The sequence below is a fragment of the Narcine bancroftii genome, chromosome 2 (genome assembly GCF_036971445.1).
Source record: "Narcine bancroftii isolate sNarBan1 chromosome 2, sNarBan1.hap1, whole genome shotgun sequence".
NCBI classification, from domain to species: domain Eukaryota; kingdom Metazoa; phylum Chordata; class Chondrichthyes; order Torpediniformes; family Narcinidae; genus Narcine; species Narcine bancroftii.
In genome coordinates, this window is record NC_091470.1 from 240102890 (window position 1) to 240130501 (window position 27612).

A 27612-nucleotide genomic window follows, 5' to 3' on the forward strand; every position below is an offset into this window, starting at 1 on the left:
AGTTTACTATCAAATCTGATTTATTGCCTTGTAATGTTGGTTTCATACTTTACGCGCATTGGAAATAAATTTCTTTAGACCCACAAAACTTGGACAATTACTAAGGACTTTGCTTAATCATGAACAGAAGCTCCATTTTCCTCAATGTGATGGACAAAAATGATCATATATAATTAACATATAATGTTGTCACGGTAAATGACCAAATACAAGATTTGTAAACAAAATCTAGATTAAGTTTTTGCACAATACAAAACTATCAAAATCGATACAAGTATTTTATTAGAAAAGTTATACATAACAGCAAGAACTATCACTGTTCAGCAACATTTAGCAATGATCTAATTAAGCAACAAACTAGAAACTCAGTAGCATCAGCAAAATGCTGCTTAAAATGAAAGCTGTTACCTTTTCCATAATTAAACATTCATTAAAAATTATCTACACATTTTATACAAAAGAGGATTTAAGCTTACAGGGACATTATGTTTAAAATGAAAACAGCTTTGTAACACTCCAGACAGTTAGAGCATCCTAAAATTATGAGCATTACTTTAGAATTAATTGAATATTTCATATTTCCTTGGTTGCATTTTTAACAAATAGTTTGAAATTCCAGTGCAAAAATGGGCATTTTGCTAGTCTGTGGTCTACTAAAATCTCAATACAGAGGAACCAACGGACTACTGTAATAGTTAAATTAAGTGTATTCACTACCACTTCTATAGTAATGTGATGCAAATTTAGCCAAAAACCTTATTGAGATAATCTACCAGCAATGATGGTACACAAGTCATTTTAAATAATGCAATCAACAAACCCATAATTCTATCTGCACAGAAACATACTGCATTTCTAATTGGATATGTAACATATTTCTGCAATCATGATTTTTCAGTATAAAATCTGTCAAGGAGTGAGTTTTTTTTATTACCATAAACACTGGAATAACACACCTATCTCAAAAATTGATGGGTTTCTCTGTCCAAAATAATCTTTTCATAGTTAATATACATTAAAACCATCATATCAAAGAATTGTAACGGTCTTAATTCCCCATTTGGGGCAACACATATCTAGTGTAAACACTAGCCATTTAAAAACAATCAGATCAGACAATATTGAATCTGGGTCCTGGTGTTGCAATAATGTCGCTGTAAGGTTCAGTTTGCGTTAGTTCAATTGCCTGTTGCTTTTTCAGTACCAAGAAACTGTAGAATTTTGCAGCTGCTTGTTTTCTGTTATTTTTCCGACATAAATCTGCCAGGCTAATAGATTCAGCTCCTGTTTTAGCTAAAGCTCTCTGTAAAAGATTTAAAAAAAATGAAAGCACATCCATAAAAATCAAACTATTAATAGACAAAAGAATACAAAAGTAACAATTTGCTTAGAGTTCAAGACAAAATTTCACTGAAAAGTTGGTCTTAAAGCCACTTTGAAGAATTGCAATATTCAAGATATTTCTTTTCATGAATTTGTGTAGTTCTGGCAAGGCTCATGCTTATTGCCCATTCCTTTAACATTAAGTATTTAGAAACTATTGCAAGATACCATATTGATGAGCACACTGCAGAAAAAGCACACTCTGGGAGTAAGACAGCATTGTGGTGTTGAATGAAGCATTAATCAGGCACAGTGCTTAATTGTAGATGGTATTGACTGATGAACATTCCCATATGAGAATACTTTTCACTATAAAACTGACATCTGCCTTGTGGTTGGGGAGTTAGATGAGTCAGCTATTGCACAACACTGAAGGTAGTCTACAGTGACAGATTATGTTCAGTAAACAATGGCAGCCAGGGTGTTGATTGCGTGGGTTCTAGCAATGACAATACAATTGAACGTTAAGAGATTGGTTTATTGTCCAAGAAAACTGTGCCACTTTGCCAGGTATTAGGGTGAAGGAGGGTGCCTAGGGCGCTGAAGGATTCTTAATTGTGTCAGAGGTTTGAATCTGGAGCTCAGCTTGCCTATGGTTTGGACTGGTCTCTGTGGCTACGGGAGAGCTAGAGGCAAATCCATGGATAGTTGGTGACCCTGGGGGAACTCTCATTTGCTTCTCTTTCTCTGACTGTAATGAGACACATCAAGCAATTTCTACCAATGGTTAATCTGTCTGTCTTACAGCAGACAAAAAGCAATTATGTGTAATATGAGTTTTTATTACATTACAATAAATTGAACTGAATGCCTGAACATTGTCCTGTTCTTCTTATACAGTGCCCTCTCTATAATGTTTGGGACAGATCCTTTTTTTCCTTTATTTGCTCCTGTGCTCCAGTTTTAAATTAGTAATCAAACAATTTACATACGATTAAAGTGCACATTCCAGATTTTATTCAAGGTTATTTATATACATTTTGGTTTGACCATGAAGAAATTACAGCACTTTTTATACATAGTCCCTTAATTTCAGGGATCCTTAATATTTGGGACAAAACAATGGTATGTATGTTAAAGTAGTCATGTTAATTATTTGTTGTGTATTCTGCAATGACTGTTTGAAGTCTGAGATTCATAGACATCACCAGATACTGAATATCTTCTCTGGTGATTCTCAACCATTATCAGCCTCTTTGTTTCAGTGGCTTGTCCCTGGACAGAATGGATGCAGATGGGATGTTTCCAATAATGGGAAAATCCAGAACCCGGGGCCATGGTTTGAGGATAATAGGCAAACCATTTAGGACCGAGATGAGGAGGAATTTCTTTACCCAGAGGGTGGTGAATCTGTGGAATTCATTGCCACAGAGGGCAGTAGAGGCAGGTTCATTAAATCTATTTAAGAGGGAATTAGATGTATTTCTTCAGTATAAGGGTATGAAAGGTTACGGAGAGAAGGCGGGGACGGGGTACTGAACTTTAAGATTAGCCATGATCTCGTTGAATGGCGGAGCAGGCTCGAAGGGTCGAATGACCTACTCCTGCTCCTATCTTCTGTTTCTATGTTTGAGGTTTTCTCTTCAACATGAGGAAGGCATGCTCATTTTCCAGAATTCTGCAGGCTCTTTTAAATACTTCTTAAACTGTTAACTGGTCATTGACATAACCTCAACTACTTCCTGAAAAATGTTTCTGATCTGTCAGGCAGGCATTTGTGGATTTTTCTTCATTGACGAGAATCCTTCTGTCAAAAGCAGTGGAGGTCTTCCTTGGCCTACCAGTCCTTTTGCGATGACTGAGCTCACCAATGTGTTCTCTTCTTAATGATGTTCCAAACAGTTGATTTTTGTTATCTTATGGTTTGGGAAATAATACTTACTGTTTTATTCTTGTTTTTCAGCCTCATAATAGCTTATTTGACTTTCATTGGTACAACTCTGGTCCTTGTCTACAAAAATGGCAACTACAGATCCCAAAGGTGATCAAATGCTTAGAAGCAAGCCTAATTCTCATATGCCTGCACCAATGAAGCAATTAAACATACCAAAGTAATCACAAACACCTGTGAAGCTAAATGTCCCTAACATTATGGTACCCTGAAATGAGGAAATTAATTATAAAAAGTACTGTAATTTCTACATGGTCAAACCAAAATGTATACAAACAACCTTGAATAAAATATGAACTATGCACTTTAATCCCACTTAATATGAATTGTTTGATTACAAATTTAAAACTGAAGCACAGGGGCAAATAAAGGAAAAAAAGTCTTTGTCCCAAATATTATGGAGGGCACTGTAAGTGGGTACAGATTCCTCCATTACAGTCACAGAATCGCACATTGAACAAGCCTTTTGTCCCAACACATCCACACCAACCACGTTGGAATCCCATTCACCAATATTTGGTCGAAAACATTCTAAACCTATCCTACCCAGCTATCTGTCCAAATGTCTTGATTTCAGAATTGCATCCATTTTGATAGCTTTCTCTGGCAGTTATGGACTATTCTCAAGATGAAAAAAATTGCCCCTCAAAATCCTTTAAATGTCACTCCTCTCGCCTTATTTCCATGCCGCCTCATTCTAGAATTATCTTCAGCATTCACTTTATCCATACTGCTTTATGATTTTATATACTTCTACAAGGTCACCCCTCAGCTTCTTACACTCCAGAGAGTAAAGACATAGCCTATCCATATACACACAGCAAGAAATCCTCTGCATGCTATCTAACTTATCCCATAGCTGGATGACAAGAACTGCACAGAGCATGCTGTGGGTCAGATATTTCATAATGTCCCAACTTCTGTACTCCAAACCCACACAATGAAAGCAAGCTTGCCAAATGCCTTTGTCACCACATTGTCCATTGACTCACCGTTTTTAGGGAACAAAGTCTCTTTTCTGTGCAAGTCCTATTCTATTTTGATTTACCAAAGTGTAACATCTCACACTCAGATTTAATTTGCCATTTGTTCACTCACCTTCCTAACTGATCCTGTTATAAACTCAATGCCATCGGTATTGATGTTGCACAAATTTACTAATCATGTTAACTACATGGTCATCTAAATTATTAACTTGCATAACAAACCACTGAGTTCAGCACCAATTCCCACGTGACACAGCTGGTCACAGACCTGCAATCACAAAAAGCAATCTGCCACTACTACCTTCGGTCTCATCTCATCATGTTTGCGTGAAGAGCTGCTCATGAATGTAAACACTGCAAATATCAGCTAAAATCCATACTTATAACCTTATGACCAGGAAACCTCAAATGATGCAGCAACTGAACACATCTTGAGATTATGAAGCCTACTCCATTTGATATAAAAAATAAATTTAAATAAAATTTGACAACTATTTCCCTTTTATTACAAAGGCTGAAATGTCAGACTCCCTTCTTACTGAACTTGAAAGACCTCATTCACAGAGGACACCCTCACATGGATCTAAAGTGACAACAGCAGTTTCAAATTAATTAGGATTCATTACATCACAATTTAAAAGAACAATGCTACAAGTAAATTTTCCAGATATTTAATAGGTTATTTTACATTTAAAATTGTTGCCAATTAAACAAAGTATGAGGTAATTTTGTTTTAGGAATGTGGAAGTAAACTAAAAATCCAGAGGAAACTCGGATGACAGAGCAATTCTGAAAACTCTATAGACTGCACCCGGTCATAAGTGAACCCAAGTCCCTGGAACTCGGAGAAGGCAGCACTAACTGCTGCGCCATTATGTCACTGTGCTGGCAACTACAGTATTCAGAAACAATCTATTTGCAGGAAAGCACTCATTAGTTTTTTTTTGTAGATAAATAAGCCAACAATTTTTAGACAGCTGTTAAAATTAATTTATGCTTCTGAATAATTAACATTTCAAAATATCTCAGAATTAAAAATTAGGAATAATAGAGATGTTTTACACATTCAAAGGAAACCTAAAATGTGTACTTAAATGCCCTGATTGGTGCCAACAGCAAAGTGGGACATTAATGCAGATTCCCTGCTGCAACTTTGGGTTCATCACTAGATTACACCATGTCTAAGTGCATGTAGCAGACTTATGAACACAAATCAAGAACTTTCGCTCTTTGAAAATCTGTTGCCCAAATTTCCATAAAGGTGTCAGAAATGGAATGAACTGACACAATTGTGTGGAACACTATTAATGAAGGCAGGCTTTCATTTAATATGGAAAAAATAAAAAGTCCTCAGGAAAAACTTTTACCTTTAAACTGAGCACAACAAACACAGACTGCCAAGATGCTCACACCAAAACAGATTTGAATTAAAGTTGAGGAAAATGTCAATTTTTTGGTGCATTTGGCCAATCTTCTCTGATCCTCAAAGTATCCCAATCTGTTATCGTTCTCATTAAAATGGACATTGTGAGTTTCTTTTTCTATAACATGAACTATAACGCAAAGGCTGCAGTGGTCTTTTGAATCCAATTTACCACATTAAGGAAAAAGATCCCTCCCTCTAAAGGACTTAGAAGCTTTGATTAAGCATTTAAGCATCAATGAATCAAAAAAAATACAGTGATCCAATCCCCATAACATCCACAGAAAATCCAATACATCTTTCTGGTCCTCAATGTTCTTGATGTACATTAATCAAATGGACAAAGGTTCGAAACAATTTCAAAATTGGGTGCAGATATCAGCAAGATGCATATCTGGTGCATTGTAGGAGGACAAAGGTTGGTAATGCAATTGGATACGACAAATGAAACTCAAAGCAGAAAAAATATAAAGAGATACATCATATAAGAATGAAGAAAAAACATTAGAATCTAAATGTTACAATTATGAAAAAGTGGGAGACCTGGAGACTTGTGCATAAATATGAGAAGATGGCAGACACGACATGCTAAAAGATTTAAATACAATTTCATAGGGTTTTTTATTTCGTGTAAAACCTACATAAAATCCCATTTTGACCCAAGATTAGGTAATGCAATGGGCAAGATTGTAGGAAGTCAAGAGGAAATCTGAGAGAATTTGTTCCAAAACAATGAGATTTAAATAAAAAAAAGGAGAAACTGTTTGAGAAAATGTATTTTAATACAAATAACTAGCATTTGGAAAGCACTGAGTAATGGATAAGGATTCAATTGAAACTTGCAAAAAATCAAAGTTAAAAAAAAATGCAGTGATGTGTTGGAATAGGTACAAAATCTCACAAAGTGACACATCATTCCAAAAGTCAAATGGCCTCCTTTTTTTTAGTTATTCTCTAACTTCAGAGCCTTGCAAACACTCAAAGAAAAAGGTAAAATTTCAGTCCAAAAAAAACCATCCAATGATAACTGTAATTTTAGTCCCAGTTATCCAATTACTGAGAATATGTAACAGTTTGCCTTGACCTTCTTGGCATTCTGGAGAATTAGTGCAGAACCCCAACTTTCAAAACAATGGCCAGAATTGATGTACAGCAGTGGGTTAAAAGAAACCAATCCACATGTGCAGACATCTGTAAATTATATGGTTGGCTTTCTTTTGTTGCAATTTCTCAATAATTCTTACTTTATGAAGTAAAAAATGTTTGAATAACAGAATGACATTTGGACCCTTTTATACAATTTAGCTCCACTAATCTCTACTGAATATTTACCAGCTAATTATTTCCAAATTACATTATTTATTTTACCTGAAGACCGTGAAGCATTTGTTGTGTTCTCTTATTCCATCGTCTTTCTTCCTGATCCTGGTCACCTCCAACCGTTTCCTCTTCCTGAAAACAAAAGTTTTGATTTAGTGAATATGGTAAAATATGGAATATAAAACACTAACAACCCAAATTATTTCAAAATATTGAATAAAGATCTCAATGAAATAATAAGATTTAAGTATTCTAATTGTTCAAATACATGAATTATAAAATGGTTTAAAATATTAATCAGATTTCAAAGTAGGATATCACATGGATGTCAAAATTTACAAACCTACTTAACAATTTTGAAATTGGTTTGTTTTCAGAGCTACAACTTGCATCAACAGGATACATTATATTTGGCATCAGATGGGTCTGCAAACCAGCTCAGATCATGTCTGAATTCTTTACAGAATGGATATTTCCCAGAATTCATTATTAAAGTTAAATCATATGGTTTACAATTACAAAATAGCCTGTTTATCGTGTATGTCTAAATTTAAAACAAATTACAGTTATATTGTGGTACAGGAACACGATCCTTTATCCAGAACCCTTGGGGGACAGTGTGTTCCGAATTTCGGAAAGCCAGGTTTAAATCCACATGAATTGTGCTGCCGTATCCACCTCACCCACTTCCAATCGCGCTGCCGGTCTCCCTCCCTTCCAATCGCGCTGCCGGTCTCCCTCCCCCCCCACACTGCCAGTGCCCCCCCCGACCGCTCAACTCGCACTGCTGGTCTCTCCCACCCTTGCCCACCCGATTCGTGTTGCCGATCTCCCCCCCACCTCGACCACCCAGCTTGTGCTGCCGGTCACTTGCACGCCAGACTCACGCTGCCGGTCTACCCCCCCCTCGCCCGCCCAACTCGCACTGCCTGTCTCCCCCATCGCCTGCCCGACTCCCCCCCTCGCCCACCCGACTCGCGCTGTTTGTCTGCCCCCCTCATGCTGCCAGACCCTTGCCCGCTCGACACGCTGCCTGTCTCCCGCCCCCCTCGCCCGCCCGACTTGCGGTGCCGGTCTCTCCCTCCCCGACCGCCCGACTCGCCCTGCTGATCTCTCCCTCCCTGACTGCCCCTGCCGGTCTCCCTCCACCTCGCCCGCCCGACTTGCGCTGCTCGTCTCCCCCTGCCCCGCGCTGCCAGTCCCGTGCCCGCCTGACTCGCGCTGCCATCTCTCTCCCCAGTTCCCGGATTTTGGAGCTTTCCGGATTTTAGATGTCCGGATAAAGGACATGTTAATGTCCTGTAATGTAATAACCTGTAATGTTAAAAAAGGATTTTGATATTTAGAATTAGTGGAAAATGCACATGAAATCTTCAAACAGAACACTTGAGTCCAGTGAATTATTGCTACCAAGTGTGGCTACATGATCTCTGCAAACTAGAAAGAGACATTTTATTGAATTCTATTTTAGGTAGATCTTGCTCTCTCCCCACAGCACTGTATCAGTCCCTGCAAGGTTTCCGACTAAATTAAAAGAAGTGATTAACCAAGGAAGCTACAAAGAATTTTAGAGGAATTATCAATGTTTATTGGAAAAAAAATCAATGATGCTTGCAATTACCTTACTTTAACATATTACATTAAATAACAACAGTTATGCTATTGTTCCATTGTAACTTAGAAAAATTGTATGTTGGATTATTGTAGGTAGGGGGAGCATCTGTATTCTCAAACATTTCACTTGAGCAGTTCTTATTTCTGACACAAGGATGCTCAAATTAATATTAACAGATCAAAAAACATAACATATGATGACATTCCTAAACTTTGTGCTTTACCTGCTAACCTTTAATTGCTTGAAACAATGAGAGACATTCTCCTGACTTGTTTTTGCTCATTTTCACATAGAAATATGTGCCAATATTATGTGGAAATTAATGTGCACCATCTTCTGTGACCTAGTTTCCAAACAATTGAACCAATATTATCCTAATTACACAGAAGATTAAATTATCTCCTCCTCATGTATATACAATGACTTTGGGAATAAAAATATTTTTTAAATAAAGCTTACCTTCAAAATCTCAAAAAGAATGGAGGTTTGGCTCTACCTAATCTTAGATTCTATTATTGGGCTGTTAATATTCGTTACATTATATTTTGGTTATATTATGATAATAAAATGGGTGGCCCAGTTTGGGTTGACTTTGAGTTGAATTCAACTCAGAAATGTTCTATTGTTTCAATACTTGGAGTATTTTTGCCTTTTCCTATTAGTAAAAAGATTGATAATCTAGTGGTCAACCACACAATTAGGATTTGGTTCTAGTTAGAAAATATTTTGGACTCCAAAGCTATCTTCTTTTTGGTCCTATTCTATCGAATTACTTTTATCAACCTTCTTCGATGGACTCTGCTTTTCAGCAATGGTACAGATCAGGTATTAAATGTTTTTATGACTTATTTATTGATAATAATCTTGCTACATCTGAGCTGCATCTAAAGTTACTACATCAACTTAATTTACCAAATTCTCATTTTAAAATAAAAAGTACTTGCAGATTTGGGACTTTCTCTATTCTCAACTATCAAAACTTTTTCAAGCCTCTGTTATGAATTTGATAGAAACAATTTACAACCTACAACCATTTCAGAAAATGTTAATGACTTTTGTACATGATGCTTGGTGAAATCAAGGCAAGCTTCATTGGGTAAAATTAAAAAGACATGGGAGCAGAATCTCCATATTTCAATTCATGAAGATTCTTGGAACTCTTTTTAATTTGGCGAATACATCATATCTATGTGCCCGACACTCATTATGACAATTTAAAGTTGTGCATGGAGTTTGTATGCCAAAAGTTAAATTAACTCTTATTTATCCTAATATTACGTCTTATTGTGACAGATGGAATTAGGATGGTTCACTAATTCATGTGTTTTGGTCTTGTTCGACCTTTGCCAAATATTGGGTAGAGGTTTTCTGTACTTTATCAATAATTATTAATGTATACCTAACACCAGATCCAAGAAAGCCTTGTTTGGGATGGTTGAACAGAAGGTAGAGAAATTGTCTTCATATATTAGCCTTTGCCTCTCTTATTGCAAGACATGTTATTTTGACCAGATGGAAAGATGCTATCCCGCCCACTCATAATCAATGGTTATGTGATTTGAGGCCATATTTAACTTTGGGAGAAAATTAGATGTTCAACAAATGTTTGAAATTTAAATTTTGCAAATCTTTGGGGCTCCTCCTTGAATTATTTTCATGACCTTTAATGGTAATGATAATTAAGTAATCTGTGATTCTCGTGGATTTGCATTTCTTTTTATTTTTACTAATAGTGTATTCCCTCTTTATATTAGCCATGCAACTTTGGAATGGTTACGGGTTTAGATTATAAAATTATTTTTATTATTTTTGGTTTTTTTTTCTTCTCCTTCTTTGCCTTTGAATTAATAGTGTTGCCTAATATATATTTTTTCTGTTATAGTGAGTTTGCTTATTTGTTATGCATCAGTCTCTTTTTCTTGATGTATTCTTATATAAAAAATTGAAAAAGGAAAAAAAGATATCTCTCCTTTTCATGTAGCTCAGAACATCCACAAGAGCAAGTAAACAAGTAAAACTATCCCCACCTCCTCCTCTTCCTCTTCATCTTTTTCTTTTTTCTCTGGTAAAACAGCAAGTTCTGGGACAAGGTCAGTAATGTGCATTTGCTCCTCCGGAGGAAGCTCTACGGGTGGAATCTGTAGTTCCTGTTCTTGTTGTTGTGGTTGTTGTTGCTCTTCTTGCTGCAGGAAAGTTAATACAGGTGAAAATGAGAAATATGAGTCTCCCAAAGATACTGCAGGAATAGGAATGAAATTTCTTTAGCAAGCAGCTATAGCAGATGCCAAAACAGAAGGGCATCTCATTTGAGGGGAAAATATTCATCAATTTTATGAGCTCTCTGAAAAGGTCAAACGAGATAGACCACCTGGGCGACACTTAGGAGGAAGCTTGGTGGGTGACAGAAAGGAGAGGGTAAGAGAACCGACAGTCAGTGCAGGGCACCTCTGGTCATTCCCTTCAGTAACGTCCACCATTTTGGATACTGTTGGGGGCAGGGGAAACAGTCTATCAGGTACAAGCCACAGCTGTCAGATCTCTGACACAGAGTTTGGTCTTGTGGCTCAGAAGGGAAGGGATGAGAAGAGGCAAGCTGTAGTGATGGGGACTCCATAGTTAGGGAGACAGATAAAAAATTCTGTGGAAGAGATTGAATATCCCAGATGGTATGTTGCCTCCCTGATGTCAAGGTCCAAGATATCTCAGATCAAGTTTAAGCCATTCTCAGGAGAGATGGTGAGCAGCCAGATGGTGAGCAGCCAGATGTCATGCTCCATGTAGGGACCAATGACGTGGATAGGAAGGGTGATGAGGTCCTGCAAGGGCAGTTCTGAGAGTTAAGCATGGCTAAAGAACAGGATCTCCAAGCTTATGATCTCAGGAATGCTACCTGTGCCACGTGCTAGGGAAGTTAGAAATAGGAAGATTATGCAGCTTAACACAAGGGTAAAGAGAATCTGCAGGAGGGAGGGATACAGATTTCTGGATCACTGGGTTCTCTTCCAGGTGGGACCTGTTCTGACAGAATGGTTTGCACTGGAACTGGAGGGGGACTAATATATTGTGGGAAGGTTTACTAGTCTGCTCCAGGGTGTATCAACTAGATTTGCAGGGCGGGGGGGGGGGGGGGGGTGGGGGGTGGGAACCACAGTATGAGTAGATAGGGGAGTGGAGGGGGAAAAAGATGAAATGAAGATTTCATGTAACATCAGAAATCATAGGGTTGTACATGATGGCAAATTTTTCAGGTGCATATATTACAATGCAAGAAGTACTGTAGGAAAGGCAGGCGAGTTGAGAGCATGAATTGGCACATGGAATTTGCCATCAGTGAAACTTGGAAACAGGAGGGACAGAACTGGCAGCTCAATGTTTCAGACATGATAGACTGATGGAAATGAAAAGGGGAGGAATGGCGTTGCTCATCAGGGAAAATACCACAGCTATGCTCAGGCAGGACAGGCCAGAGGGATCATCTACTGTGTCTATATTGGTGCAACTCGTCGGTTGTATTATAGACCGCCCATACTCAACGAAAAATGGAGGAGAAATCTATAGAGAGATTGTAGACAGCTGCAGGAAATAGAGTTGTGATTGTAGGAGATTTTAACTTTCACATATTGACTAGCACTCCCATACTGTAAAATGGCTGGATGGCTTGGAGTTTGTTAAATATGTTCAAAAAAGTTTTCAAAATCAATATATAGAGGAACCAACTAGAGAGAGTGCAATACTAGATTTCCTATTAGGGAACAAGGCAGGACAGGTGACAGAACTATGTGCATGGGAACATTTTGAATCCAGTGATCATAATACCATTAGTTTCAAGTTAATTATGGAGAAAGATAAGTGTGGGCCTCAGGTTGAGATTCTAAATTGGAGAAAGGCCAATTTTTAGGAAATGAAAAAGGATCTAGAATGTGTGGATTGGGGGAAGTTGTTTTCGGGAAAACAACTTCAAAGGTGAAATTCTGAGAGTACAGTTTTACATTCCTAGTAGGATTAAAGACAAAGTAAACATGCTTATTTTTGAGGGATACTGGGGTTCTAGTTCAGAAGAAGAATGAGGTATAGCAGGTATAGCAACATAGAGCTAATGAGGTACTCAAGGAGTATTAAAAATGCAAGAAAAAACTTAAAGAAATCAGGAAGGCTAAAAGACATGAGGTTTCTTTGGCAGACAATGTGAAGGAAAATTCTAAGGGTTTCTACAGGTATATTAAGAGCAAAAGGATAGCAAGGGACAAAATTGGTCCACTTTATGATCAAGTGGTCGGCTATATATAGACCCAGAGGATATAGGGGAGATCATAAATGCCTTTTTGCATCAGTATTTACTCAAGAAATTGGCATGGAGTCTAAGGGAAACAAGAAATGAGGTAATGGCACCAATACAGATTAAAGAGGAGGAAGTGCTTGCACTCTTAAAAGCAAATAAGGGTGGATAAATCCCCAAGGCACAACAAGGTATTCCCTTGGACTTTGAGGGAGGCGAATGTCGAAATTGCAGGGGCTCTGGCAGACATATTTAAAATGTCCTTAGCCATGTGTGTGGTGGCAGAGAATAGCTTAGTTCACGTTGTTCCACTGTTTAAAAAGGCTCCAAAAGTAAACCTGGAAACTAGAGTCCAGTAAGCCTAATGTCAGTAGTAGGTAAATTATTGGAAGGTGTTCAGATTGGATATACAATTATTTGGATAGCCAGAAACTGATTAGGGATAATCAACATGGCTTTGTGCGTGGTAGGTCATGTTTAACTAATCTTATAGTTTTTCGAGGAGGTTACCAGGAAAGTTCTTGAGGAAGGAAATACTGTGAGTGACTTTAATAAGGCCTTTGACAAGGTCCCATATGGAAGATTGGTTAGAAAGGTTCAAATGGTAGGTCTTCATGGGGAGGTAGACCTCCCAATGGATTTGGCATTGGCTACAAGGGAGAAACCAGCGATTGGCAATGGATGATTACTTCCCACTCTGGAACCCTGTGACTAGAGGCATGCCTTATGGATTGGTGCAAGGATCATTGTTGTTTATCATCTATATCGATGATCTGAATGATAATGTGGTAAATTTGGTCAGCAAATTTGCAGATGACATAAAGATTGGAAGTGTTGTGAACAGCGAGGAAGGCCTTCAAATCTTGTAGATGGACCTGGACTAGCTGGAATAATGGTCAGAAAAAATATGGAATTTAATGCAGGCAAGTGTGAGGTGTGGCATTTTGGATGCACAAACCAAGAAAGGACATACACGCTAAATGGTAGGGCACTGAGGATTGCGGTAGAACAAAGGGATCTGGGAATAGGTACATAATTACAGAAAGGTGAATAGGGTTGTAAAGAGTTTTTGGAATATTGGCCTTCATAAATCAAAGTATTGAGTGCAAGTATGCGCTGCTTAATGTCCATTCAGATAAAGTCCAACCACATATAAGTCCGCGGTCCCATCAGGTTATAATAGAGTTCAGGAATCTCAATTGAAGAATTTGATATATACAACAACTTAAAACACACAACATATGTATCTCATCTTTTGTATATAAAGGCTTATGTATGTAGGTACTATACTGTACTTTCTATCTATCATGGCTCCAAAACTCACCAAAACCAATGATAGCAACAGCAAGAGGGAATAGAGAAGTATCAATTTGGAAGTGAAACAAAAGGTTATTGAACAACATAAAAGTGGAAAAACAGTCAATATTATTGCTCGCGACTTAGGCATGTCACACTCGACAATCACGACGATCCTCAAAAACAAAGAAAAAAATTCTCCGAGCTGTTAAAGGATCAACTCTACTGAAAGCTACATGGCTAACAAAAATGCGAGAGGGACCTTTATTAGACAAGGAGAAATTGCTAATGACGTGGATTGAGGACCAAACACAAAAGCGAGTCCCTTTCAGCATGTTGATGATCACTGCTAAGGCATGAAGCTTGTTCCAGATGCTTAAAGAAAATGCAGGACCAGACTACGATAAGAGTTTAGTGCTACCTCTGGGTGTTTCAGGCGCTTCAAGCATTTTTCGCTGCATAATATGAAAGTGAGTGGCGAGTCTGCAGGTGCTGAGGTGAAGGCAGCAGAAAAATTTTTTAATCAGATAACCTAATTGCAGAGGGAGGTTATTTGCCTTAGCAAATTTTTAATATGGACGAAACCTCCTTATTCTGGAAGCAAATGCCTAAAAGGACCTTCATCCATACAGAGGCCAAATCAATGCCAGGCTTTAAGAAACAGAGTGACAGAGTTGTTAGGAGACTGCTGCTGGCTACAAGTGAAAGCCATTTCTTACTTGGCATAATGCAAACCCAGGGCTTTGAAGAACATTAACAAACACACCTTACTGGTTTATTACAGGAGTAATAAAAAGACCTGGATGACACAAATGCAGTTTCACTGTGTCCTTCTCGATTGCTATGCCTTTCTTTACATACTTTTCAAGATTTTGATATGTAGACAATGCTCCAGGACATCCCCCTTTCATTGGTGATCTCCACCCCACAAAGTGGTGTTTCCCCCACTAAATACTACCCCTTTAATCTAGCCAATGGACCATGGGGTTATTGCAGCATTCAAGGCTGACTACCCGAGAAGGATCCTTGGTCAGGTTAGTGCTGCTACTGATAACACTGGCAAGACACTGATGCAGTTCTGAAAGGAGTACAACATTTACCAATGCATAAAGAATCTTGCTTGGGCTTGGGATGATGTGATCAAAAATACATGAATGGCATAAGAAAAAAAACTGAAGGGGTATGTGCATGACTTTAAGGGATTTGGAAAAAGATGATGAGATTGCAAGGATTAACAGAGCTGTTGTCAACATGGTAAACAACCTGAACTTAAGACATAGATGATGAGGACATTAAAGAACTCCTCGAGGAACTAACAAATGAAAAGTTGCTAGAGCTAGAGCAAGAGCAAGAACAAATAGCTGAAGAAGAGGCAAGGGAAAAGGAAACTACGGAAGGAGAAGAACAACAGCAGGTGCAGAAGAGGTTCACTTCAGGGGTTAGCCAAATTCTTTGCAGACCTGAAAAGCTTGCTGAAAAATGCTGAAGAGGTGGACCCAAACACTGAACGCTTTTCACTGATAGAGAGGAATGTTCATGCAGTGTTTGCTGCATATAACAAAATTTATGATGAAAAAGCAAACAACACTGGACATATTGCAGAAGAAGCCAACTCCTCCCCAAGAGCCTCAACCAGGTCCTTCAGGCATCACGAGTGACAGTTCATCAATGGGAGTTTATTCGACCTGAAACTCTTCCAGTGGAACATTGAGGAAATTGAGAACAGTGATGTGGGTGATCCTGATCCGCTTTTTAAATTGTGTGCGATATAGGGTAACAAAATGTTGACATAAAATTTAGCCCAAGTTCAGTATCCCAAATAACTTTGCTAAATATATACAGTAAGATGGTGTTCGCACAAGGTCCACATCGCATACTGGCCAATTTCACAAACGTTAAGTGACACCTATCTGTTTAGGAGTTGGGATGTTATGGTAAAGTTGTATAAGACATTGGTGAGGCCAAATTTCAAGTATTGTTTGCAATTTTGCTCACCTAACAACAGGAAAAATATCAATAAGATTAAAAAAATGCATAAGATTTACTAGGATGTTGCCCAGACTTCAGGAACTGAGTTGCAAGGAAAGGTTAATCAAGTTTGTACTTTATTTCATAAAGCGTAGAAGAAGGGCAGATTTGATAGAGGTATTTAAAATTATGAGGATGGACAGAGTAAACATAGGTAGGCTTTTTCCAACAAGGGTAGGTGAGATACAAACCGTAGGACATGGATTAAGGGTGAACGAGGAAAAGCTTTGGGGAAACTTCTTCACTCAGAAAGTGGTGGGAGTGTGGAAACGAGCTGCCAGCTGAAATGGAGAATGCGTGCTTAATTTTAATTTAAAAAAAGAATTTGGACAGGTATTTTGAATTGGAGGAGTATGGAGGGCTATGGTCGGGGTGCAGGTTAGTGGGACTAGGAGAATAATAGTTTGGCACAGACTCGAGAGGCCAAAAGGCCTGTTTCTATGCTGTATTGTTCAGTGATTCTTTGGTTAACGTAGTCCAGCAACCAGGATCCAGCACTGTCTGGAAGGGATTTGTACATTCTCCTGTGACCTTTGTGGGTTTCCTCGCACTGTTTAAAACGTACCACAGGTGAAGGCCGAAAGGGCCTGTTATGATGCTGTATGTATAATTTTTTTTAAAAATTGAAATATTTTCATTGCCATAGAGAAACAACTGATAATGGCTTCTACTATTGCCCTGGCACTTGAGAAAACATTTAAAATCCTGTGTTTCTCATAAGCCACTTATAATATTCAAATACTGAACACACAGCTAACAATTTAAAAGAAAATTCATAATTTAGCTGACATTTTAAGTAATATCCAACTAATACACAAGCAGTTTGATTCCAAACTATAGACTATTTTTCAACAAAACTTGCTATTTTTTTCATTATAATTAATATTTGGAAATAAAGTTTTAGTAATGTGGAGATTTAAAAAATCTCTTCCAAATAAATCAACACTTACAGGTAATTGAGGCTCAGATTCCATTTCTTTTGATTTACGCTTGGAAACTCTTGGTGGTGGTGGCATAATTGACTCATCTAATGCAGTTCTACTGCTCTCTAATATAGATTCTTGCAGACGACTGGGCTCTTCTAAGATGGGTTCATCTAGACTCCAGAAACAAAAAAAATTAATATACTTATTTTGCCAGAAAAATTCAATTGTATGTTGCAACCATGAGCATCAACACTAAAGAAAATGTTAAATATGTATGTTATAAATAAGAACCCAATAATGTTGATGCATAAAGCATGACAACAGGAAAGAGAAGAAACTAACCACTATTTGGAATGATCAAGAAGTCATTAAGGATCATTCTAGGCAATGGAATGAATGTCATTAATAGTAGGGTAGGCATCTTTCTCTCTATGCTCCCACCTGCATCTACCCATTCCCTCTTAACTGTCAGCCTGTGCTCCTCCCCCTTCCTCCCACCTTTTTCTTTCAGCCATCTGCCAGTTTTCCCACTTTCCTGTTCAAAGGCTCAGGCCCAAAACATTGACTGCCATTTTCTTCCTATGGATGCTGTGTGTCCTGCTGAGTTTGTCCAGGAACTTTTCTGTATTGCATCCATGGACAGAATATGCAAACACCGACTTCTGCTAATACTGTTTATCCGGGATTCCAAACACCAGCAACCTCCAAATATCGGCACTTTTATTTGGTAGATGACATCTGCTCATCAAATATGCTTTTTACAATGTTGCTACATAACAAGAATTTCTCAGAAAATTCCCAAAACACTGGTAGTGTAAGTAAAAAGTTACAGACAGGAATTAGAAACTAATTCCCATCCTGAATGTTTCCTGTGGCAGCCCCAGACATTTTTGCGGCCAGTCTAAACTGAACTGTAGGTTGTCCGCAACAATATACTAATGAATATACCCGACCATCTTGTTCATAGTCCCTGACACCTGTTCCCCCCACCCCCCCCCCCCCCCCGCCACCCGGCCATCCATCGCTTAACCCCCCCCATCTAACATTCAACACGGCAGCAGTGGTGCAGTGCTGCTGAGTCTGGAGTCCACTGGAACACCGCACTGGTTCGTGGCAACTGCTCAATGCGGGAGCAATGGTCGTCTTCCTCATCCATAATCCTCCCCCACACAGCTGGAACTGCTCTGCCAGCACCATGGATTTGCAGAGCAGTTCCAGCTGCGTAGGGGATCATGGGTAAGGAAGATAGACATTGATCCCGCATTGATCCAGCTGCCGCCTACTTCTCTCCCACCGGGTGCTTGGGCAAAGTCACCTTTCCACCAAAGGTAAGAGAAGATGCCCATGGGGTTGGGGAGAGGGGTGTGTGTCCCTCTGAAAATGGAGAACATTTGACATTTTTAAAACTCAATTATATTTGGAGGCAAATTTCATGTCAAAGAGAACTGCAGAGTTCTCTACCTATGGAAGAAGCATTTAAAAAGAGTTCATTCTGACACGATGTTTGAGCTGCAATGTGCATTTACTGCATTTGCACTGTTTGAGATGTCTGCAGTGTCTGAGCCAGTTTTATTTTGAAGTTTTACTTTAAAATTAAAAAAATTCTAGTAATATGATTGTCTTTATTTATCTAAATTCATAGAAACATAGAAGATAGGAGCAGGAGTAGGTCATTTGACCCTTCGAGCCTGCTCTGCCACTCAACGAGATCATGGCTGATCTTAAAGTTCAGTACCCCGTCCCCGCCTTCTCTCCGTAACCTTTAATACCCTTATACTGAAGAAATACATCTAATTCCCTCTTAAATATATTTAATGAATCTGCCTCTACTGCCCTCTGTGGCAATGAATTCCATAGATTCACCACCCTCTGGGTCAAGAAATTCCTCCTCATCTCGGTCCTAAATGGTTTGCCTATTATCCTCAAACCATGGCCCCAGGTTCTGGATTTTCCCATCATTGGAAACATCCCATCTGCATCCATTCTGTCCAGTCCTGCCAGAATTTTATATGTCTCTATGAGATCCCCTCTCAACGCTCATTTAACACCCTGCGCCCCGTTTTGTGTAATTCTGAAACATCGCATTTGCTTAAATGGATCACCATTTTAAAATGATACCGAAATCCAGAAGATTCTAAACAACGGCAAGTATCCGTTTCCTATGATCCCGGATAAAAGGTTTGGCACCTGTGGCAGAATCACAATGAATTTACAGTACAATCCTGATTATCTGAAATAGTCGGGACCAGGCCCATGTCAGGTAAACATTTTTTTCTCCCAAGATAACTGGTTATTTAAAAATAAATACCAACAGCAAATCACTTGTATCAATGTTTAAACAAAAAAGGAATGCTTTTAAAGCACTAAAATAATATTTAATTCTCACTAAAAAAGTGCTGACCGCTAGTCACTGAGATGATTCCAACGCAAACTCCAATCACTGAGACAACCCAACCGCTGATGCTGATCACCGACACAAACCCTCCGCTACAGTTGATCCCCAGGGAGGCTTCCCAGGGTGGTGGAACACTCAATGGCGAATTGGTGGACTTCTGTCTCCCTGGCCACTAGAGTTCCCATCGCCAAAATCCCAACTCCAAATCCTTCCTTAGGCCTTCTGCGCGCGCATGCGTGCGCACACACACGGGCGCGTGCGAAGTGGGCAGAGAGGAGGATTCAAAATCTGCGTCCAGTGTGCAGAGGAGGGAGGGGAGGGAATGGCACTGAACCAGAGGTCCCCGCTCCTGCCCAGGAGCCCGCTCTCCATGACACCGGGACAAGGGATTCTTCCAACTGTTTGTGGCTAGGAGACAGTGGCACACAGTTTGAGAGGGAGAGTTGGAGAGAAAAGTAAATAGGGAAAGGTAAAGAAGAAAAGGAAAGAGAGAGGGGAGGGAATTACCTGAAACGAGGACAATCGTTCTAATTTCATGTCGGGTGAATTTTTTCCCCAAACCTGTAAGGTCAGTTAGGTTCCGAAAAAAATTTTGGATAAATGAGGATTTTGGATCATTGGTGTTGCACTGTAATTTAGTGCATTCACTCCTAGAATTAGTCTCGCCTTGTGTTTTAATAATGCTTCCCATTTCTTCATAGGACCTAATTAAATTTGAACTAGAAATGTGAATGTTCTTTTAAAAATATTTGTCACCACTGAAAAATTTTTTAAAAATTATTTTCTAAAACTCAGTATGAGATGATCCTTTCAAATCCAATTTTGCACCACTCCAAGAATGTAATGGGAAATAAAATCCCAACCAACAGATAAGAAATAATATTCTCTAAACTGAAAAACTTGTGGATATCCCCCAATGCAAGTAGGCTACTTAACTCCTCATACATTGTTTCAACATTTTAGAAGAATCCTAACTTCGTAAAACTCTTAGCCCATTTCACATACATCTATTATGAACAAAAATCTCACATATTTAAAATCAATGCAAGTCAAGTCAATCCAACCCAAAAACTACAATTCAAATAGAATATGGTTGATTTGGGGAATTTGTTCAATTAAAACAATATTTTCTTGAAAAATAGAAATAATTTGATACACATACTCTCAGTCAATGAAAAGAGGAAAGGAGAAATAATTAAGCAACCATTTACCAATCACATCACGCTGCTGCTGTTGTGGTTGTTGCTCCTCCCTTGGCACTTCTGGATTTTCAATCTCTTTCAGGAACTGTTCTAAATTGTCTGCTTCACCTCCCTTTCTCTTTTTTCTCAGCTCATCTGGGACAATTGGAGTGAGGCAACGCGTGAACAGCTACACAAAAATGAAAGGATTATAAATATCATTTAATACAGACTAAGACACTAATCATTAAGGAGTGATCAGATTCATGGTCAAAAAGCTTACATTATTAAACAATTTTAAAATCAAATTGCTTGTTGAATTCTAAAGCAGTTTAGTAGTACAAGCATCTTTTGCATTTCACATTTTAATTTGTTTTAAATATTAAATTTTTACTGTACTGTATTTGGTAGAAAAAAATAACTATACAATTGCAAGAGCATGAATTTTTAAACCAATATTTACTTTCAACAATCTGTTATTCCAGAGAGGTTGAGCTGGAAGCGAGAACAACTTCTCCACACCACCTGTCTCTTTCCACATCATAAGTTTCTTGGTTGGTGGTGCAAGATCCAACGTAGTTACAATGTCCGAGTAGTCACTTAACTGTGCCCGAATAGTTTTACTGTCCAGTTCTTTTACACTATCTACAATCAGCTTCCTCTTCCGTTTGGCTTTTGTTTCCTTAACTGAAAGAAAACATCCCAAATTTATCAATTTATTTTTCTGCTCTTCAGCACGTTAACTGGTTAGAATTTGAACTTGACATGGCACAACAAAAGAAAATGGAGTGACAAAGCCACCTAGGTCTTTGTGTTTGTTAGTAGCCATTAGAAAAAGAGGCATATGCAATAAGATCAAGATTGGAACTAAATATTAAATATTTAGGAAAAGGGGATTGTGTAGGTATGATAATAAAGCATGGCAAGAGGTCAGTAGCAAGAAACGATTTTGACTCAAAAGATTAAAAAGTGCAATCCATTTGGATAGGGATTTTAAAAAAGCACAATTAGTTTAGACAAAGATGAAAATAGCAGCAAGCAATCCTTGGTGGATTGCCTTCTAAACAATAGCTGTGCATTTGAGCAAAATATTATGAAATTATGAGTTCTTGTAACAAATGCCATGACACAATTATGAATGACTTAAGACCACAAAAATTGGGTAAAAAAATAGGCAAACTTTAACTTTGTAGAAGAGTTTAAGAACATTTTCCTGTGAGTTTTAGTTCCTTTTATGTGATTGGAATGTCCACTTAATTTGATACTATGCAGCTGATCACAGATCCAAATGAATCGTCATGAAAAAAATCTTACCAGTTATATCAATTGGTTCCAATGCAAAGGCTTCCTCTTCATTTGGTACCAAGGTTGTCTGATCAGTCATTGTTGGTAGAGGTTCTACTGGATCATCAGAGTCCGGACTGTCAGGTCCACCTACTGATTTAAAAGAAATATGCAATTTTATTTTCCTATCCATTAAGTAATGTGCATGGATCCATGATATTAATGCTTCTTAAAAGGTTTTAATTGTTAACATTTATAAATTATTAAGATTGCACTCAAATTATAATGATAAAATTAAAAGAGCCTGGGAAGTTATATCTTCAAGGAATTATGAAGATCATCTTTAAATCTTCAATATGTGCTCATCATTCTTTGATTCAGTTTAAAGTGGTACATTGGGCTCATATGTTGAAAGACAAATTGGCCTGTATTTTTTCCAATATTACTCCTATTTGTGATAGATGTAAATCAGAAATGGCTTTTCTAACTTATGTCTTGGTCATGTTCTATGTTGAAGAGGTACTATGTTGGAGAGGTTTTGGATAAATATTTTTAAGACTTTGTCAGCTAAACTGACTGCTAACCCACTGACTGCTCTTTTTGGACGAGTTCCCATTTCCACATATCAGTTTGTAGCCTTTTCTACATTTTTGCTAGAAGCGCTATCTTATTTAAATGGAAATATTCTAATCCACTTACTCTGACTCAATGGCTCTCTCAAATTATGTTATATTTACGTTTAGAGAAAGTTAGAAGTCGTATATTTGATACTTCTGTTAAATTTGAAGATATTTGGCAACCTTTTATAAATTATTTCCACATGACTTAGTACAATTATTTTCCTTTCCAGGCTATATTTTATTTCTTTTCTCTTTGTTGGTGAAGACCAGACAATTAATTTTTATTAATAAATTCTCCAGATAGTGGTAACAATATAAATATTTGGGGAGAATTTATAAGATTTAGAGTAGGTCACATACATACACATTTTAAAACAGATCTTATTTGAAAGACTGAAGAATTCACATTGGAGGATCTCTGGAGAATGAAAGCACCTTTCACAAGTAGGTGTTAATTGAACTGACAACATAAAATGCTTGACCATTGTCTTGCTGGAGTCATGCTATCAGTACCCTTTCTGCAAAGTGCTCACAGAAGATTTTGTTTATCTAACAACAGATGGGAGCAGAAGAAAGAACTCTTGTTTTGCTCAGGAAGGTGGGGGTTTTTCAAGACATGAGTCCCATGCTCTCTTTGGAGTTTTCGGTTGGAAGAGAGAGAGTTGAGTTAATAGCTCAGTCAGTCAGTGTATGGGACACTGACAAGTAACTGAAAAGTGCAATCCAGGGAAAATGTTTGAAACTGATGAAAGCAAGTGCCAGAGCAGGAAGTGCTATCTGTCTGATGTTTCTCTTGAAATAGAGGAAGGAATGGAACTCTGTGGTAGCTTGAAGAAGGAGGTTACCATCTAGAAGACCCTGATGGGAGCATGTTTCATCAGTGAGACCCTGAGGTGACTAGTGGTGGTACCTCAGTTGTGGAAATCCTGGAGCAACAAATATCTCTCTCTGCAAACCCTACAAGAACCTTCCTGAGTGGTAAACATTTACCTTTCAAGCACCAAGCCTGGTGAACTTTATACATTACATTCTGTGCACAGTATGGTGATTGCCTGCAAACAAAGAACTTGGAAGAAGAAGTGAGATTGAACTGAGAACCAAAGAAGTTTTCTTGAATTTACACACACATTGCATACATGTGCACTTAGAATTAGAAGGGGGTTAATTTGAGTTAGTTAAGTATAGAGTTAAGTTAATGTTTCATTCTATTTTCATGTTTGAAGTTTATTAAAAATAACTTTTGTTTTGAAAGCCACTTGTCTTGGTGAATGTCTGTTGCTGCAGGGCTTGGGGCTCATAACAATAGGCTGTCTGGCCTTTTTATTTTCTTTTTTTTAGGATTTTACACAATAAATTTTTTTAAAGATTTCAGTTTGAGGAGATAAGAACATATTTGTTAATTGTGGTGTAATGTAATATGTTATATCATTTGATGACATGTAGTGATTTTTTCCATTTTGGATTATTTATGTACTCCTATTTTCCTCATGTATTATTTACCTATAATATGATTAATAAAGATTGAAAAAGAAAAATCCGTGAAACAACGCGATTCAGATTTAGTTTCGATGTCCTGCAAGAAGTAAAGAGAAAACATTTCAAAATACTTACTAGACATGACATCATCTTCATCATCATTATGAACAGGTTCTTCTGGCATCAATACTCCTCCATCTGTTAAGACTGGTGGGTCATCAAAGATACCACCATCATTGTGGCTTAAAAGCTTATCATCTGGTAAATAAATATTATTTCATTAAAAATTTAAGAATTAAAGTAGAATAAAGCCTCTTAAAAACAGGCACTATTCAAGTTAGCAGAAAATCAAAATTTGGAGATTCACATGCAAGCATATTCTAAGGTTGAATGATAAGTTGATAAAGGCACGTCAGAAGATCTTGGCCTTTAGAGTTTAAGAGTACAAAAGCAAATAAGTTATCTAAGCAGTTCTAGATACAGCAGTTGGACTTTTTAAAATCTTTGCCCTAAACCTTTAGGAAAGAAATTATGATGATGTAGAGATTATAGTTAATATGCATCGTAAAGGGTTTGAGTAAATTTGGAGAAACATTTGACGGGTAGGTCTATCAGTAATCAAAAAGCTTTATGATGACTAGCTAAGTGACGATTAGTTTTTTTTAAATAAAAATACTTCTGATCCGACCTTCACTATTTAAAGGGTCAAAGGAGGTTCAATAACAAATTTTGTCAGAAATTAGGTCTCTATCTGAAAGAATAATCCACAATGCAGTGGGTTTAATTTATAGAAACAAAAAATACAGAAATGAGCCCTTACACCATGTCAACCATGAGATCCAATTCATTTGCCCCATTCGACCCACAAACCTTTACTCCTTTCTTATGCATGTATCTTCTAGATTTTGTAATAGTATCTGTCTCCTGTACCTCCTCTGGCAACCTGTTCCAAATATTCGACGGTATGTGAAAAACACAGGCACTCAGATTTGCTTTGAATTCTTCAACTCTCACTTTAAACCTATGGTCTTGAGCTCGAGGCTTGTCTGTCCCGAGAAAAAGATTCTGACTATCCCCCTCATAATTCTGTAAGCCTCGACAAGTGCCCCCCCCCACCCCCTTAGCCTTCTACAAATGAATGAGAATTAATTCATTCTCTCCTTAAAAAAATATAGCACTCTATTCCAGATAACATCTTGGTAAACCTCTTCTGTATTCCATATTGGTACCACGTTCTTCCTGTAATGTGACTGTGCAACTGAAGTAATGTTTTGTGGAAATTAAGGAATTTTCTTTTAAAAATCAACTGTATCTGAAAATTCTGATTGGCAGCATGCTTGCTTGCGATAACAGATGGTTTGACTAAACTCTGAATACTGAAGCTATGCTGCTAAAGAGGATTCAATGTAGTTGAAAGATGTATACATGAAAGCTATACAAAGTTGAACTGTATGCAAAGTTCCAAATAAATAAAAGCTAACAATATCCTAAATCCTACAGAAAGCAAAACATACCGAGGATTCCACCGTCAATACCATCACCAAATCCATCATTTTTGAGGGGATCATCATATGCCAGATGATTACTTTTCTCAGCAAGCTGGGCTGTGGTATTCTGCACTGGCTCCAACAACAGATTGGAATCGCTTGTACTTCCCATTATATCTTCTTCAAAGGTACTTCCTTCTCGCATAATCTCCCGGTCATCTACTCCAAAATCACCTTTAGAGGGCAAAAATTCCTCATTAGTAATAGATTTTAACACCCTACACATATTAAGCCTATTAAAACAAAACTGCCACCTCAAATTTTAAACAGACAAAAAGTTATTAAAGTTAAATTTAGATCTGTAATGTTCTAATATCACTGGAGTAAACAGCTGGTAAGTTCAAGTTGGCCAGTGCCATACATAATTCCAGATACAGTCAATCCCTGGGTTATGCAAGAGTTCTGTTATTGGGAAATGTCTTTTTTCAGAAACATTTATTTACTATAATAACCCATATCATATTAGTCTCCATACAGTTGCTATAATTCTTACATTTCACTAATGCCAACACTTCCCAGAATGAAACTAATAAATGTATATATTGTGTGCAGTTATTAATTAAAGATCATAAAACAATGTACATATCCACCAAAATTATTTCTTTTTGATGCAGCTGAACAGATGCTTCATATAAAATTACAGGAGTTATATTAAATTTTTTTTTAAAAACATACAAAATAATATATACCATAGTGGAAGGAAAAAAATGGCATTACAATACAGTCTTTATATGGTGGCTTATTTTATGATTAGTCCAGTAAGGGGAAGGACCAAGAGCCTGATAACCATTGGGGGAAAAAAAAATGTCCTTGAGCCTCAAGATGTTGGTCTTCAGGCTTCAAAATCTTCTTCCCAAAGATATCAGTGAAAAGAGGTTGTGGCCAGGGTGATGGGAGTCCTTAATAAAGTTGGCTGCCATTTGAGGCAGCAGCTGTAGAGGTTTAATGATAATTTTTGATAATATTCAAATCCACTCAGACGTCTTAGAAAGTAGACGTGAGTGCACCTTCTTCATGGTTGCCTTGATGTGCTGACTCTGGGGCGGGGGTGTCTTCTAATTGATTGGCTTTCAGGAACTTGAAGGTACAAACCCTCCAGATCTCATCAACAAAAGCCTCCTCCTAGAATCAATAAGTTCCTTGGTCCTGGTGACACTGAGAGCAAAATTGTTGTTTTGACTTTTAACCCAGCCAGCTTCTCAATCTGCATCCCTGCTCTCATTATTTCCAGTTATTTGGCCAGTAATGCTGGTGTTGTCAGCAAATTTTTAGATCGAGTTGGAGCCAAACTTGGCTATGCTATTATTTTGTCAGGGATTGAGAGAGCAGGACTAAACAATAAAGAGGAGCATTGAAAAATCAGGTTTAAATCTCGTAAAGGATTGAGAGACCAGGACCGTGAACAAGAGGAGGAGCGTTTAAAAAGCATCAGAAGAGGCATGGTCATGCGAAGGACTTAGACATATGTTTTAATTGAGCTCTATGTGAAGACAGTTAAAGTTTTAAGATTAAGAATTTTTTTTAAACAAAAATGGATAAAACAACTATTAAGAAACCAAGGCAGCCTAGAACAAAAAAATGAAAAAGTTTGTACACAGCCAGGAACATCAGGTAGTCCCTGACTTACAACTGTATTAGGGATGGAAGGATTGGTTGTAACTCAGATTTGGTCATGTAGGGAAACGAGGACCTGTGGCTGCTGGCGGGGTGGGGGGGGGGGGGTGGGGGAAAAACGGAAACCTTGGGCTACAGCATGAAACACAGAGCAGGGACTTTGGGCTGCCTCCAGGAGTGGGGAAATCACTGTATACAGTACTTTTAATACAAAATATGAACTTGTATAGTAGTTTTAATAACTTAAATTTTTTTTTTGGTTGTATGTGCAAGTGGACGTAACTTGCATGGGTTGGAAGTTGTGGACTACCTGTAAATCCATCATATTAGTCCTGACTACAAAAAGAAACA

At 37.9% G+C, this 27612-nt stretch overlaps 1 protein-coding gene across 3 annotated transcripts in view; it reads right to left on the reverse strand.

Moving 5' to 3' along the window:
* Positions 1 to 259: 259 nt before the first annotated feature.
* rad21b (RAD21 cohesin complex component b) overlaps positions 260 to 27612 on the reverse strand; it is a 63628-nt gene continuing 36275 nt past the window's right edge. For all 3 annotated transcript variants that reach the window (XM_069920553.1, XM_069920555.1, XM_069920554.1), the window contains exons 6-14: positions 25615 to 25821; positions 24236 to 24358; positions 22035 to 22157; positions 21184 to 21407; positions 20751 to 20910; positions 17169 to 17314; positions 10646 to 10801; positions 7052 to 7135; positions 260 to 1303 (exon numbers count right to left, since the gene is read on the reverse strand). In XM_069920553.1, coding sequence (XP_069776654.1) covers positions 1112 to 1303; positions 7052 to 7135; positions 10646 to 10801; positions 17169 to 17314; positions 20751 to 20910; positions 21184 to 21407; positions 22035 to 22157; positions 24236 to 24358; positions 25615 to 25821 — 1415 coding nt within the window. In that variant the 3' untranslated portion in view covers positions 260 to 1111. The remainder of the gene's footprint in view (positions 1304 to 7051; positions 7136 to 10645; positions 10802 to 17168; positions 17315 to 20750; positions 20911 to 21183; positions 21408 to 22034; positions 22158 to 24235; positions 24359 to 25614; positions 25822 to 27612) is intronic.